Source organism: Nymphalis io, chromosome 15 (assembly GCF_905147045.1).
Source record: "Nymphalis io chromosome 15, ilAglIoxx1.1, whole genome shotgun sequence".
Lineage (NCBI taxonomy): Eukaryota > Metazoa > Arthropoda > Insecta > Lepidoptera > Nymphalidae > Nymphalis > Nymphalis io.
The window spans coordinates 11940090-11957084 of NC_065902.1; the positions used below are offsets into that span (position 1 = coordinate 11940090).

The 16995-nt window shown below is 41.4% G+C and overlaps 2 protein-coding genes across 2 annotated transcripts in view; one reads left to right on the forward strand and one right to left on the reverse strand.

Annotated features, from left to right (window-relative positions):
• The window catches only part of LOC126773765 (E3 ubiquitin-protein ligase Ubr3), a 69260-nt gene extending 61159 nt beyond the window's left edge, over positions 1-8101 (forward strand). The window contains exons 13-28 of the mRNA XM_050494906.1: positions 369-532; positions 769-887; positions 1284-1456; positions 1675-1959; positions 2066-2140; positions 2385-2538; positions 2711-2829; positions 3018-3162; positions 3241-3608; positions 3693-3851; positions 3973-4272; positions 4356-4575; positions 4654-4911; positions 5065-5318; positions 5470-6215; positions 6455-8101. Coding sequence (XP_050350863.1) covers positions 369-532; positions 769-887; positions 1284-1456; positions 1675-1959; positions 2066-2140; positions 2385-2538; positions 2711-2829; positions 3018-3162; positions 3241-3608; positions 3693-3851; positions 3973-4272; positions 4356-4575; positions 4654-4911; positions 5065-5318; positions 5470-6189 — 3513 coding nt within the window. The 3' untranslated portion in view covers positions 6190-6215; positions 6455-8101. The remainder of the gene's footprint in view (positions 1-368; positions 533-768; positions 888-1283; positions 1457-1674; positions 1960-2065; positions 2141-2384; positions 2539-2710; positions 2830-3017; positions 3163-3240; positions 3609-3692; positions 3852-3972; positions 4273-4355; positions 4576-4653; positions 4912-5064; positions 5319-5469; positions 6216-6454) is intronic.
• Positions 8102-9440: 1339 nt separating this feature from the next.
• On the reverse strand, positions 9441-16820 carry LOC126773850 (forkhead box protein J3-like). The gene is made up of 6 exons (XM_050495064.1): positions 16274-16820; positions 15751-15874; positions 14822-14968; positions 14402-14585; positions 14193-14267; positions 9441-13674 (listed from the first exon to the last, which is right to left on the reverse strand). The coding sequence occupies exons 1-6, from the start codon at positions 16465-16467 to the stop codon at positions 13463-13465; spliced, it is 936 nt and encodes a 311-aa protein (XP_050351021.1). The 5' UTR covers positions 16468-16820; the 3' UTR covers positions 9441-13462.
• Between the last annotated feature and the right edge of the window lie 175 nt (positions 16821-16995).

Sequence of the window (16995 nt, forward strand, 5' to 3'; positions counted from 1 at the left end):
AGTCCCCAGATCTCAATCCAATTGAGCATCTTTGGGGCATTTTAAAGCGGAAGATCAAAGAGCACAACATCACATCAAAAACGGTTTTAGAAAATGCGTTAGTGCAGGAATGGTATGCCATCACAAGGCAGGAATGTACTGATCTTGTACGCAGTATGCCCGACAGAATCAGTGCTGTAATCAAATCCAAGGGTGGACCAACTAGGTTTTAAGTTTTTTATATTCCTTTTGTAATAATTAAACAGTAATAAATATGTTTAGAACTAAGAGATTGTTTTTATTCATTATTTTAAGGCAAAAATTGGGGTGCCTAATACTTTTGGCCAAGGTTGTATATCGAGGTACAAGTTGTTTATCCTCCGGCGCAGCTGTCCGTGTACCGCGCGCCGCCCAAGGGCTCGGAGAGCCTGGAGCAGGGCCTGTTCGTGCCGAGGCCGGCCGTGTGGGAGCGCCACTACGACCCGCTGCACGTGCTGCGGCGCGCCGTACACCGGAGGGACTTCCACGCCTCCATGGACCGCTTCGCCGCCTAGTGAGTACCGAGCTCAGAGCATCATCACACAATTTGAACATACCTGTACATAACGAACAAGGACATTTAAAATTATTGTTAATTGTAACGAATAATAAAAAAATATTTTATTTCATTTTAATAACAAAATAGCTTACTCAATATATAATCATAATAAAGTTGGTGATACAACAAATCTGTTTATATTCGTGATATGATCTTCATGACCCCCCTACTAATACCGTGTCCGCCCGCAGCGTGCGCGACAAGCAGAAGGCGGAGGGCGTGACCGGCGCGGGCCCGCTGTGGCCGCCGCTGCGCGCCGCCACCGCGCCGCCGCCCGCCGCCGGCGACCCGCGGCAGCTCTGCGCCTCCGGTGCGTTACACCCCCCCCCCCCCACACACACACTTGTAGGTTACCGTACCTAAACATGCAACAGGGCAGTTACGATAGTCATTTCAACGATTCTATGTTGAGGACTATTCAAGATTACTGGTAATATTACTAGTAGTAGTTTTCCAGTTCATAGACTATCGAAATTTCATGTATTTTTACAAACCTATACGAGTATAGATTAATAAAATTTACTAATAAAATTAAAATGTTACTGTATCGATAAAAAAATGTATTATATACAATACTTAATCTAGAAAATTATTATATACAATAATAATTATTATAATCTTGGAAATTATTTTTTTAAATGGTACCAATGGTAACAATGATCGCAACCAGAAACGAGCATGAGTCACTAACAAAGAGTCGCCGCAGGCGTACTGCACGGCGCGCTGCTGGCCGTGCTGCACCGCGGCGTGCGGCGCCGCTACACCGAGGGCGCCGAGGCGGAGGCCGAGCCCGCGCCGCCCGACCACGTGCTGGCGCTGGCCGTCTACCTGCTGGCCGTCGCCGCCGACCTGGCCGCCGAGCGCGCGCGCACGCACAACGTCAGTGCCGGCCCTCGCCCGTACCCTGCGCTACTGTACTCGAATTGAACGATTCCTGGAGTAACTCGTAAAGTGGAGGGGAAAAACGATCAAAGAACTTGCGGTTCAAATTTTAATGAAAATTCACCTCTCATATAGGAATCGATCGATTCGAATACGAATACATACATAAATATTTGCATGAACGTGTCGTGAGAATCCGAATCCCTGTGCCGTAGCGCGACGTGTGCGTGGCGGAGAGCGTGAGCGGCTCGGCGAGCGCGCGCGTGTCGGGCGTGCCGCTGCTGCGCGCGTTCGCGGGCGGCGCCGTGTGCGACAACGCGCGCACGCTGCTGCTGTCCGTGCCGCCGCCGCCGCGCGCCGCCGCCCGCCAGCTGCACCGCAGCGAGCGCCGCGCGCCGTCCGACAGCGAGCCCGAGTGGGAGGCCGCCGACGACGCCGCGCCCAGCAAGGCCTCGCTGCCCGCCGCCAGCACCGCGCTCGCCGTGCCCTCCGACCTGCAGGTCCACGCCCGCCGATCTCATATGGCTCTCGTTATATCTCACCCCTGAAAACTCAACACTGACTGTATATATTTTCAGCGACTTGATCTAATTAGTCTTTATTCAGGTGGTGCGTGGCAGTTCCGTGTCAGACGACCAGTCCGACACGGGCGGGGAGACGCCTGAAATTCGAGCTTTAGAGGTATGCATAATACTTCTATTACTATAATAACGATTGACCAAGCAATGGTTAGACGTTATGCAGCGTAACAATATATTATACTGAAAAAAAATGCTTCGTCTGTCTATTAGCTATCTCACATATACAAATAATTATTGGCTACCAATATGTTCTGCCGCCGTCATCATTACAGGAAATTGAGGTCCAAATGATACGGACACTACGAATGTAACCATTTAATGAATATATTATTAATAACCCGCAGAGTGGCAGCAGTGACAGTCAGGCGCTGGTGCTGCAGGGGCTGCCGCGGATCCGCGCGGACGAGGACGTGGAGATGGAGGCGCAGCACATGACGCTGGCGCTGCCCGACCCCGCCGCCGCGCTCGCCGCCGACTCGCCCGTGTCGCTGCACTACGGTCAGTGCCGCCGAAACAAACAAACAAACATACATTCATACAATTTTAGTAGATGCTAACTCACGTAGAAATACTGTTATCGCTTCACATCACTTTTCAATGATTGGATCCAAGTCATTGTCCTTCAATCTAGTCTGAAACTTGGGCTATATAGTAACATTTGTAACTACAGATATACGAGACATGGAGGTCCCAGATTGGGGCTTCGAAGGCAGTCTGTTCGAGGAGACCCCGGCGCCCGCTCTCCCCGCGCCCCCCTCCGCCGACCCGCAGCCCTCCTCTAACACACAGGTGAAGTGAAACAATTGCCTTGGAGAGGCACCAACAAGTTTAAAAAAAAGTCCTTTAGTCATGTGGAGGAACATCATAATGAAGTTTTGCTGGTTTATAGATATTAGTTATGAAATACTTTCAGAAGATAGTTTAAATAATATGTTAAAATATGATATTATTTAATATTATGTTCTGTGCTTCTTCAGATGCAGTTGCACACGCAGGCGGACGAACAGATCATAGTCAATGAATCGATAATTTCCTTACTACTCAAATTACACTCGCAACTATCGGGGCGGCTCGATTCGTTTTCGCTGGAGGAGCCGCCGCCCACTTCACAGGAGCCTATCGGTGAGTATTCCTAACAATAATTAACACCTCCAAATTAAATTAATTAGCTAAAGGTGTACGTGGTACTCGATGTCTCAGGGGACGGTCCGTACTTCATCGGGTCGCTGCTGCACAAGCTGGCGGCGCTGGACGCCCGCTGCGCGGCCACCGTGCAGCATCTGCGGCGCACCATGTGGCCGCTGCAGCGCGAGCGCCAGGCCGAGCAGCGCGCGCGCGAGCGCCGCGAGAAGGAGGAGCGCTCCCGCCGCGCGCGCGACCGCCAGCAGCAGCTCATGCGGGAGTTCGCGCGCCGCCAGCAGCAGTTCCTGTCCGCCATGGCGGGCCTGGGCGCCGCCGAGGACATGGAGTGGGAGGACGAGGTGCAGCGCGACTACGATTGCGTCATTTGCAACACCACCGCGCCCTCCACGCCGCAGGACCCCATCGGCCTCGTCGTACTGCTCCAGGTAGCCCACTAGCTCCCTGCTCACGAGAAGCGTTGAGGCCGCGCGATCGTGAGATCGTGTAACAGAATGATTTTCTGCTCGCAGTCGACGTCGGTGCTGGGCCACAGGCGGCGCAAGGGCAGCGGCCAGGCGCGGCTGGCGCTGTCGGAAGTGGAACGCGAGCGACTGTCGATGCAGCACCGCGGTACGGCAGCTGCGCACTTCTACCGCCTGCACGACGACCTCAGCCTGTACTTCGACCAGGTACGCGTATTACGTCACGACCGAGTTTATTGAACGACCGTTTGCATCTAAATAAGATAAACTTGCGTTAATTGACAATATTTCTCTTGCACATTGAAAAATCTGATCTCGATTGTCGCAGGAGTCATGGGTGCTGTCGTTGTCGGTGGGCTGGGAGGGAGGCGTGGCGGCGCAGTCGTGCGGCCACCACCTGCACCTGCGCTGCCTGCGCGCCTACATGCGCTCGCTGGCCGCGTCGCAGCGCCCGCACAACCTGCACGTGGAGCGCGGCGAGTTCCTGTGCCCGCTGTGTCGCCAGCTCGCCAACAGCGTGCTGCCGCTGGCGCCGCCGCCGCCCCGCGCGCCGCCGGTGCCGCCCTCCGACCACCGCGTGCTGGCTGCGCACATACTGGACATGCTCGAGAGGGAGAGACCAGCGCCGGTCGGTACCCTTTTATTACGTAACTTGTTTTTTACTTCTCTTTTCTCGAATTATACAAATTTAATAAATACATGTTTCGACAGACGCCCAGCTGCCTGTCGGAGGCCATGGGTAAGGCTATGGAGGAGATGACGGCGACGGCGACTAATAAGTTAAAAATGCGATACGGATCGTCACCGGCCGCCATCTTCACGTTCGTGGCGTCGCTGGTGCGCACCAACGTCGAGTGCGAGCTGGTGCAGCGCGGCGGCTCGCTGGTGCAGCGACCCACGCCGCGGTACAAGCCTCGCGGAGACTGCATAGGTGAGCGTGAACGAGCGGAGATCTCGATATCTATTCGCCACGGGAAATCGAACTAACGGCGAATTTATCTGGCCCCAGTTCCGCTAATCGCCGTGGCCGGCACGCACGCGCTGGCGCTGTCGGCGGCGGCGGGCCGGCTGGGCGTGGGCAGCACGTGGCGCGCGCTGGCGCCCGCGGACTCGCCCGCCGCGCCCGCCGCGCCCGGCGCGTGCGGCGCGCCCGCCTGCTCGCCCGCGCCGCCCGCGCGCCCCGTGCCGCTGCTGCTGCGCGACCCCACGGCGCTGCTCATGCACTTCCTGCTGCTGGCCCCGCAGGCGCCGCCGCACATGGATATACGTAAGTGATAGACACGATTCGATTTAGTTTTTACTACTCCTAGGGGTACCCGATATCGGTGGTAACGATTTTATTAAAGTAATTCGCGTATTGCTTATTACATTTTGCAATTCGACAATCATATCATTTATTTATTATTATTGTTTTCCGCAGAATATTTCACATGCATAGTTCGAGCACTTTACGCGCTGACATACTATCAAGTGGTGAACCAGCTGTGTGCGACGGGTGCATTGCCGGCGGCCCTGCGAGCGCTGCGGGGAGCCGAGGCCGAGGGCGATGCGGGAGGTCTAGCGCAGGCCGCCAGGATGTTACTCAGTACTCTCGCTGGACACCATCTACTTGAGGACGACGCGGACAGCGCTTCGCCCGACAGGGAGCCCGACCTTCACACAGTGGAGTTGGAGGTACTTTCCACTTCATTCGTTTGGAAATTAAGTAGCTAATTTCATAGTCCATCTTAATTATTATTATATAACTTTCTCTGTAACATGTAACTTTTTACCTTTCACATAACGATCCCCCTGCTTATGATCATGTCGTACATATCGTCGCCAGGTACAAGAACTCCTGCTGCACTTCCTTCGTATCTCTGCGCTACTCCGCAAACATATCTACGGGGGCGAGCTGCCGCGCATCCAGACGGAGCGCGACGAGTTCCCGACGCTGCTGCGCTACCTGGAGCTGGTGGGCGACGAGGCCGCGCCCACGGCGGACAGCGCGCTGCCGCCCGGCGCCGCCGCCACCGCGCAGGCCTGGGCGCGCCAGCTGGCCGCCGCCACCACCAGCGGGCAGCTGTCCGTGCAGCGCGCCGTGCGCACGCTGCACGTGTCGTGGGCGGCGCCCAGCCTGCTGGCCCTGCCGCGCGACTACGACCGCCTGTTCTCGTACTACCACGGCCGCGCGTGCCTGCAGTGCGGCGCCGTGCCCAAGGAGGCGTCGGTGTGCCTGCTGTGCGGCACGCTCGTGTGCCTCAAGCAGGCGTGCTGCCGCCGCCACCAGCAGGCCGAGGCGGTGAGCCACGCGGCGGACTGCGGGGGCGGCACGGGCGTGTTCCTGGTGGTCACGTCCACGTACATCATCGTGATCCGCGGCCGGCGCGCGTGTCTGTGGGGCAGCCTGTACCTCGACGACTACGACGAGGAGGACCGCGACCTGAAGCGCGGCAAGCCGCTGTACCTCAGCCGCGACCGCCTCGAGCTGCTGCAGGCGCAGTGGCTGGCGCACCGCTTCGACCACACCAAGCGCACGTGGGTCTGGCATCGGGACTCCCTTTGAAGCGAGCGCGCAGGATACGTTCACACGTAAAATATTATTTTTCTCTTTCATGTATAGTATTTACTTACTTTACTAAATTCATCTTTTTACCGTCAAACAACAATACTTGGAATTGTGGATTCGGTTGAAGGGTGAGTGAGCCAGTGTAACTACGGGCACAAGGGACATAACATCTTACTTTCCAAGGCATTCAGCTTTTTATTAAACAGTCATTTCTATGTAAATATTTACTGGTTTCTAATATTAAACCAATCTTGTGTTTCAGTGTTTCCGGTAAAGAAAGTCAGCGGCAAGTCAATTCCCGGCGCCGTCGTCTCGCACGCGGAGTGTCGCCGGTTGTTCTCACGTTATAATTATGTAGATAAATTATTAAAAGTGTATCATATTGTTATCTATATTATTTTCTTTTTTAAGTTCTCGTGCCGATCACGGTCAAAAGGATTATATCCACTTGATGTATTAAATATAGCAATAATTAGACGTAGTAGGAAGTAGTGCTGTCGTAGATATCATATTGCATTATCGTCTTCTTCCTCCAATATGTCGCGGATGTTATTTATGAATTACCCAAACCGATATGAACAGTATAACAATGGCATTGAGATCAGAATAGCTTGCTCAAATTTGACAATTATGTAAAAAAAAATATGTATAAATTAGATAGTGTAAGCGTTGCAGGATCATGGTATTGTCGAAGCACTATTTGATTCGCTGATTAATAGTAATAGCAGAGGCGAACCTCTGCTACCTCTTGTTTATTTGAGAGGTATTATTGTAAATACGAGCGGGACCGCTAGGACGTCCGGTGGGTGATAGGGCTGTGAACATGTACGTATTTCTCTCTTAACGATATCGATTTAATACGTTTATAAATTATTATTTTTCCTTACCCATTCATTTAGGTTAGTTTCGAACGCAAATGAAATCGTTTGATATATTTTAAACGGAAATAGCTATCTTTGTTTTTTTAATCATTTAATAATGCATTTGATGTGATTACACGTAAACATTGCTTTAGAACGATGAATGAACTGCAGTAACGGTTAATCGAAGACGATACGATTGTAATACCGTGACAACATCAGTTCCGAGCTTCTTGTACATAATTTGAACGAATGATTGGTCGTTTCACGTGTAGCTTAGTTCTTAGTATAGATATTTCGTGTGCAATGTCGTGGCCTTGAAATGTTAGACGTTTATATTTCGCCCGTTCGGAGCTCACGTGATTGTTTACATGTTGAAATTTACTCTATCACTAGTTATAGCCGTTGAGAGAAATATTAATATAATATATCCGTTCTATTTTAGTGAATACGTTATATATATCGCAACAAATCGTAACGCGAATATAATGTGCTAAATTTTATATAGATATTCGATATATTACATACAGTTTAAAGTCAAATGATATATATTTTATTAATTGATAACAAAAAAAAAAAAAAACATTGAAATCTCATAAAATACGTATTGGAATAAGAATGTCATTTTTAAATTAAGTTTTTGAACTCGGTTGAATTTATTTTTTTTTTGAATATTTTCCGTGTCTACAACTTGAATGAGATGCTAACTCGTGTGCTAAGTTCAAGCTTGAGGAACGTTTTGACGTCGGAGGGTGTATTTTGCGTGCATATTTTATAATCGAGCCTTCGTTTTACGTTAAACTACGTTAGGTTATTGTGATACGACTGATAAAATATAGCAGCTTTTCTTTAAATCTTTTTTATAGTGATTTAGCTTTTATTTTTTTAACAGAAAACGTCTTGAAGGTGTCCAGTAACAGGTCGGTTACATAGCGTTATTTATCTAATGTCAGAGTGTGCTCGCATCTCAAGTAAATATTGTTAACTCTTGTATCTATGATTGTTCATGTATATAATCAATAATAATTAAAGTTGTTGATATTTCATAACATGTTTTTTATTTAATGTAGGGACAAATTGATTTTCTGTGATCCATCTTATCCTCTTACTTCGAATATTACTACTGACTGGTTCAATCAGTGGTAGGGTTTTGAGGAAGCCTGTCTCTGTGTAAGTATCAACTAATCTTTGATTTTATTTATGTGTTCCGGTTTGAAGGGTGTGAGCCAGTGCAATTACAGGCATAAGGAGGGGCAGGGCATTGACAATGTAAGAAATTGTATATCGCGTGCGAATTGCTCGTGATTACCTAAATAAAAAACAGCATATTTACCAGGATTTTATTGATGTGGACTTGTTTATTTGTTTTAATTAAAATCAGATTATACTGATATATAAGTTGATAAGAACGTTATCTAAGCCTAATCAATATTTTTTTACAAAATATAGTATATGCTGATCATTGCATCCTATTCGTATTAAAAAGTGTTACGTATCATAGCAGCAGTAAAGCCATATAAACAACATTAACATTGAATTGAGATTTAAAATAATCTAGGCGTTCATAATGAATTCGTAAAAATATGGTGACTTGAATGTCGGCGAAATTGTTATCGAAACTATGAAAGCAAGGGCCTTTGGGTACTTTGAAATTTGTGGCCTCTCATTTCGAAGTGATTAGTAAATTTTAATAAATTATATAATATTGGACATAATATGGTAGTTTGAGGGAGTCGTGCGTTTGTAATGCATAATATAACAGAAGTAATATATAAAACAAACGTTTATCTTTACTCATTTAATCGGAATAGGCTATAAGCCACTTGGGCTTATATACTCTTATACGTCCTGGCCATTAAAGGCCGAGATGACCTAGTGGTTAGAACGCGTGAATCTTAACCGATGATCGTGGGTTCAAACCCGGGCAACTTTCACTGAATTTCATGTGCTTAATTTGTGATTATAATTCATCTCGTGCTTGACGGTGAAGAAAAACGTGAGGCAACCTGCTTGTATCTAATTTCATTGAAATTCTGACACATGTGTATTCTACCAACCCGCATTGGAGCAGCGTGGTGGAATAAGCTCCAAACCTTCTCCTCAAAAGGGAGAGGAGGCCTTAGCCCAGCAGTGGGACATTAACAGGCTGTTACCGTATATATCCTGGCTTTATAGACTGTCGGACCACAATTTGAAAGAGATCATTAACATTATTTACTAAAATACGATATAAATATGTCTATGTTCGTGTTTGACAATTTTTTATTACTGCTTTGGAATGTAAAACATTCCATTAGAATCTCAGAAAACTAACCTTGTTAAAGAACAGCACAGATTATACAACAATAGGAAACATCAGACTAAAGATAGGAAAAAAAAAACGCACAATTTGTTAAAAGTTTATAATTATTATTGTACATCAACTATGATTTTAGAGGTAGAACATTCTACTCTTAAAAGTAAACGGGTAGCGCGGTTATAAACAATAAAATTATAATTTCAAACAGTTCGCTGCGTTAATATCGTCTATAGGCGGAGTAGATATACCCAATTTTAACACAATATACTTTTAAAATTGCAGAAAACCTTCAAGTAGCCGGAAATGACCCATAACGCATTTAATTCATCATTTTTTATATCATAAACAAATAAATATATAAGAGTTCTCTTTAATAGACAATTTTACAAGTGACTTTTAATAATTCCATTTAATGATTGCCTGATATTCTTACGTACAAAACTAATTCGTATGACATTTGTCATATCATTTTATTTGTCCATTAAAGTATTGATACATTTTTAATTCACAGTTCATCGTGACTGCGTTTATAATATTGTTGTAAATAAACAATTCTACCTTAAAAAAAATGAAGAGTTTATCACAGAAAATAATAAATATCAATAATAATAAATTGATGGCTCATTTTACGCACCGAGTTACAAAATATAAATATAAACCAAAAAACGATTCAATTTAAAAACGTACAAATTACACTTAAATACCCTAATTAGACTGTTAATTTTAGATTTTAAAACAATTGTTACATTTTCACTATCGAAAGCAAGGAATGTTAATTTACGAACCAATTCAACAAAATAACAAATTAAATATTTTGTTTTATTTTAGTCTGAGTACACACTGCTAGAATACAACTACAGGCATTATGTCCTCAGCCTAATCGAAGCATTTTAAACACATACAATAATTATATATATATACTTAGTTATTATTATGTCAATTAAACTTTTTGGACGACAATATCGCTCGCCGTTCAAACCGCTAAATCTACCGGCGTAGATCCTTCTACCGAAAAAATTCACCGTAATAAACGGCTCAAAATATCCCATAAAATTTGAGAGCGTAATAATCTAGTATATACACACATTTCACAATAATATAAGTATATAATCTAAAAATTCCTGAACACATTTCGATAAGATATGGGACTGTTAGTCTAGCTCGACAGTACGCACTATATGGCACAGATTAAATATGATAAGAAAATTTTTTTAGGCAAGTGCGAAGTTCACGGTAGGCCGAATGTATTTACGACTAAAGAAAACCTTTTGCAAGTGTCAAATTATAATTTGTCATATAAGCTTAATCATATATTTATATATGTATATATCTATTTCTTAAATAATATAATTGAACTCTATACGCCCATGTGCGAAGAGCAAGCTTACTATTAGTTAAATATACTGGTCGTTCTGAGATCTGATTGCTAACTGGCGCCGATACTTGGCCATCACGTCGTGTCTGGTTGTATCTGATATAGATTTTGCAACACTTTAATTATTTCCCATGATTATACCAAAAGTATTTCTCTAAATAAAATAACACTTAACGGGTCGAACACGTACGTGATATTTGCACATCTGCGGTCACACTAGCGTTTAACTTGTTGCACAGATGTAACCGCAGTGTTTTTTTTTTACTTCATTTTTTTTCGCTTGTGTCCAATCCTAATTTCTTCACTAATTATCAAATTCATTATACAAATTATACAATTATAAATATAATCAAAAAATTATACAAATATAATATATATGTTCAGCAAATTATCTGTAACATTTCATCGCTATCATTACATGAAGACCACTCACTAGTGTATGCACTATGGTCCGTTTATTTTAGTAAATAATACGAGGAGATGTGCAACTCCTTGAACTTGGAACCGGTATAACATTAATAACATCTCAATTTTTCAATGTAATTAGTGGTACGTTGTTAATATGCCCATTATTTTTTATAAACTAGTTTCAACTGGTTATTAGAATTGTTCACATTCCAATAGCTTCAATAGACAAAATACATTTTCAAATACATATTCTTCTTCGAACAAAATTATCCCGTCCACAAATACACAAAAACTAAATAGATGTTATTAAAATAATATAGAAGTGTGTTATTAAAATGATAAGAATGAATATTTGTCAGTCGGTAAAAATATCTCTGCAATTTTATAAAGGCAACAACTTTTTAGTTTAATATAATAATAAAATATAAAATCACACTTTATAACTTTCAGTATACATATTATAATTTTATACAAAAAAAAAAAAAAAATAGATTCAACCGCAACCATGTTGCTTGCAAACATCAGACAAAATTAAAAAACAAAATATAATATAGGACCTCATTTCGCCTGCGCCTCATTGAATTCATTCGTATTATTATCATGTTAATTAAATTAATTGTATATAATATATCAATTTAATGATATTATGGATAAAAACAATGTAATATTCAAAATTAAATATATCTCAATTATTGTGTTGTGGATCGGGTGTATTTCTTAAAAGGTATTTATTTAAATGTTGCTATGTCGAAAAACCAGGTAGTAATATCCAAGGAGCAGCACATAACGACACAAAACATTAAAATCTAGATTAAAAACTAACGCAGAGGTAACTACACTAATCTATAAAAAATTTATAACTTGGCAGATATGTTACTTCACAATGTTACGTCTGTTCGTTTACAAAAATGTTATATTTATATATATATATAATTTTTTACAAAAAAATGTACTTACATTATGTAAAAACTATATTATACATCTGAACACTTTATACTGGTCTATGTATAACACATTGATTCTTTATCTTTTTACATTTGTTTGACAAAATATCAGAAGAAAATGTATAATAAATTTATTTTATGTAATAAAAAAAAAAAAAACAAAAAATACTGGCATACACATCGCTTACGACTAAACTAGGTCTAGCTATCATACTTCATCTCAAGACTCTAATTATATACTTTACATAAATTTACACCTATACAGCTATTATGCAACATGTTTTATTCGCTAATGGGTCCAATGGTCATTTCATCAAACTCTTGATATAACACCATCCATCCAAGATAAGAAAAATATATTTCTGAATATCATCTCATGATTGTGTCGAAGCCAGTAATACAACCGTCTTTTAAAAAGATATATTCAAATGTTTCTATTTATTGATAGAAATCTCCAACTGTTCATGATCACAGTTAAACTGAATTAGCCAACTAGTTCGAGGTTATTACAATGCAATGTTAGGCTGGAGTCATACATTCGCGTGCAACTTTGACATTTCTTGCGTTAATAACGATACTCTGTCTGTATGTGTATGCAACTTAATAATTGATATTAGTAAGTTTTATTTTAGTTAGGAAAATTTTATATTGTATATATTTCTATAGAATTAACATTTTTAATTTAATTTAGCTCAATGTGATCATTATTTGTTTTATAATTTAAAAATCTTTGCATGTTTATAACAATTAAAAGCCAAGCTTTCAACGCCCGGGGGCATGTTTAAGCGTCTGCCAGAAATAAAACGCAGGTATACTTTGCGCCGTCATGCAATTTGATTGTACTTAGATTTAAGTTAGGTCTTTTTTTAATCGTTATTCTGAATACAGCAGTTCATCACTGATACACGTCTTGTTATTTTTTTTTCTATCGAAGTTTTCTCGTCGAATCCCAGACAGAAGCATATACGAGTCAAATCGTAAATGCCATTGCAATGCAAAGAAATATCGAATGTGTGACATCAGCATAACAATAAATATACCTTTTTTTTTTAAATGAACATGGAATAAACACTATGTGATTGCACACTAAGAAATATGTTGTTATTATTTCCATTAGCTTTTTAATATTATAAAAATTGTACAATGACAAATATACAAATAAAAGTTTTAAAAAGATATTATTATTGCAAAATCGCAATGTTTGCACTCCCATGTATTGTCGCAAGTGGTGACGTTACTTGTGCAACTAACGTAAAGGTCATTCAACTCGTATTAATAGCATACGACGTTTCGGAAAACCGAAAACTGTCGTCGGTACTTACTTAGTATAAGTAAAGACTTTCGCACGGATACAGTCAAGTCTGAGTAGCAGTGTCGAGCGGTGTTATAACGCGTGCCAGGGCGGCGTGGCGGGCCCGGCGGGGGGCGCGGCGGGCGCGGCGGGGGGGGCGGGGGGCGCGGCGCCGGCCAGCGCGGCGTCCAGCGGGCAGTCGCAGTCGTGCGCGCGCGTGTCGAGGAAGTTCCCGTAGTCGTCCGTGAGCGCCGAGTGCCGCAGCTCGCACACGTGCCGCCGCGCGCCCGACCACCACCAGCTCTCTGAAACGACCACCGATTTCACAGGCGCGAAGAAAATTCTCGTAACTCATAAGTTTTCATTTTACATTGCGGTGGTAAACCTGCAACTCCTTTTTTTTATTTTATTATAGTATAGGAAGGCGGACGAGCATATGGGCCACCTGATGGTAAGTGGTCCCCAACACCTTTGAGACATTGGCATTGTAAGAAATGTTAACCCTCGCCCACATCGCCAATGCGCCACCAGCCTTGGGAACTAAGATGTTATGTCCCTTGTGCCTGTAATTACACTGGCTCACTCAACCTTCAAACCGGAACACAAAAATATAAAGTACTGCTGTTTCGCGGTAGAATATCTGATTAGTGGGTGGTACCCACCCAGACGAGCTTGCACAAAGCCCTACCTCTATACGTATCTCGACATACGTTACCATCTTACTGTAATATATTGAATGTCAATATTATTGGTCACCACTTATAAGTACATTCATATTGGTTTTATTCTTAGCTAGTTTAAGATATTATGTTATATATCTCACCCCTACTTATATCAGCATCGGTTATCAGCTCTTCATTCATAAGCGCTGTCAGCGCATCGTCTGTGTGCTTTGAATCTATAAAATAAATTGTTATTTGTAATTAAAAATTCTTGCTTATATTGTAGAAAAGTTATTCCAAGAAGTATAATACAATTAGAAATATATAATTAAACACGAAGCTTAAATGTTTGAGGATTATCCATACTCACTATTCTCCTCTTTGACTACTGGCTCTTCCTTGATCACAGCTGTGGTAGGCGTAGTGGGCGTGGTAGGGGTGTTAGGCGCGGTAGGAGTGGTAGGGGTGGCGGGCGGTGTCGGTGCTGCGTCCACACCAGAGACGCCAGCTTCGCCGCTGCTATTAGAACTGCATTCTGGACTATAAGGAGCCATCTGTGAAGAAAAAAATTTTATATAGAATTTAAATTAAATGTTTATTATAATTTTTAAGCTACACTGATTCCTATCAGCTGTAATCTAAGATAATTTTTTAGGATTATTTTATTTTATAAAGATGATGAGGAGATGTACTTATGATTAGCAATTAAATTTATTTTAATAGTACATATCAAGTATGATAATAACTATATATCAAGCATCTATCTTATCACATCTTAAAAATTACTTACTCGCAAACTGCGTCTGCGCCGCGGCGTTACTTCCGCCATTTTGTAGCTACTGTCCATGGCCCAGTATGAGCCCTTCCCAGGGTCATCCTTACTGCGGGCCACCTTCATAAAACACTTGTTTAAAGACAGATTGTGTCTTATTGAGTTCTGTAAAAATAGTTTCCAATATAAATAAACCTGTTTACAGCATGACCTATGTTTTAGTATTAAGGTAATTTTATGATATAAAACAAAAAGAAATTAGAAGTTTTTGAGAGGTTGTGCTGCTGAATACTAAAGAGTTTTTGTAAGCTTTTAATTTTTGTTATGTATTTAATCCATTTCATGCATTATAGTTTAGTCCATATAATTATTATAAATAGTTAAGTGTCAACATTAGCTTGTTAAAAATTGACCTTCACAAGATTTTTTTAGTCGTAACACTTCATCTATGTCAATTTAAGACAATTGCCATAAAAACACATGTTCTATTATGAAATAGGTAGGTGAATGGCCAAATGATATAATAAAAAGTGGTCACCACCACCCATAACACATGGGCACTGTAAGGAATATTAATCATTCTTTACATTTCCATTGAGTAGTAACACTGGTTCATTCAATCTTCAGTCCAAATCACAGCAAAATTAATTGCTGTTTAGGAGAAAAGCGTCTGGTGAGTGGGTGGTACCTACCCAGAGGATCTTGCGCAAAGCATATACTATTCAAGTATATAGGTACTTAATTAACCAGTTGCTCTTAAGCATATCTAAATCAATAAAACTAGGTAACAGTGTCAATTCAATTAATTCGGGAAATATTGATCTCTATACAACAACCTTGTGAACAACTAAGGACATCACAGCTAAATGCAAACAATGAAAATGTTAAGTATTAAAAGTATATCTTAAGTGATTTATTCATAACTTTCTTATGACTAATATTCATACCATCCAGCCTTTTCCCGCTTCTTTGTAATAAGGGAATGCATTACATATGTAGTTGTAAATCTCATTCAGGGTCATCTTGCCATTTGGAGAACTGCTGATTGCTAATCTGATCATACTAGCATAGCTGGAAAGGATAACATGTATGTAAATATTAAACCAATCAACACAGATTTGTTTTTATATAACTTAAAAAAAATAGTATTAAGGCATTTACCAATATGACACAAATATTAAAGTAAAAAAGAGTAAAATCTTTATGGATAAATTGGATAATCATTTTAGTTTCTTTTTCTTGTTTCCTTTTACGGTTATTAATTTCTAACTTAATCAAAAAACGTCATTAGATTTTTATTCAAATTAAAACAATAATTAAGGCCATTGTAATGTATATTGTTAACAAAAAAGAATTGTAACAAGGATTTGACCCTGAAAAATTTGTAAGAAGTAGAAATATTGATTTTTTCAATTTTCCTAAAGCGAGTCATTTGTAAATAATATGAAGGTTTCTTGAGGAAAACTTTACCTGTAAGCTGGCTTAGCATGTTTGATTTTATTTGTATTTTGTTTCTGATCAATTTCCTTGTTGTTGTTTTCCTGTTGGAGTGATGGCGGCTGCACATCTTCGTATAGGAAACGAGGAATGGGGCCCAAGGGACTGTGTCTCGGAGGCCCCGGGCTGTACGCCGGGAGCCACTCCACTCCAGGCGAATCACTCATTGTCCAACATACAACGCACCTTCATACACTAACTTATTTTACGATTTCATTATTTATCGTATAAATTACCGTTAAAGATTTATCGCACTACGCAGCCCTTGATACAGTGTCTTGTGGGCGTCGAAGACACTTGCTACCTTTTATGAAGATGATCTCTGCTTTTCATTGTAAAACATCAATTAAAAATCCTTGGAGTGTCGGCAGAAGTCACTTACACAATTTGCGAAAATTATTGCAAATAAACCAAAATTAGGATAAGAAGTAGCCTTAGACATCAATAAAACAGGAAAAAGAACACAAAACATTAAAGAAAATGTAATTTTCAGAAAAATGAAATTATTATGACATTTGAGGCGCCTACAACAAGGAAAATGGCGACGAACAGATAAAGACTCAGTTAATAGATATGTCTACATTCATTTTAGTCCAATTTTTTTTAAATAAATAAATTATTTTTATATTGTATTATTTATTTTTAAGTTACCTCTATTTAATTATCAGTAATAATTATATAGGTATTGGAAATGC

What these genes read in the sequence shown, in the direction of transcription:
- LOC126773850 (XM_050495064.1), bottom strand. Translation starts at nt 16,467, where the DNA reads ATGAGTGATTCGCCTGGAGTGGAGTGGCTCCCGGCGTACAGCCCGGGG. An exon ending in AAGCGGGAAAAGGCTGGATG is followed by an intron (nt 14,969 to 15,750) that starts GTATGAATATTA and finishes CTATTTTTACAG; the next exon opens with AACTCAATAAGACACAATCT. An exon ending in AGTAGTCAAAGAGGAGAATA is followed by an intron (nt 14,268 to 14,401) that starts GTGAGTATGGAT and finishes TTTATTTTATAG; the next exon opens with ATTCAAAGCACACAGACGAT.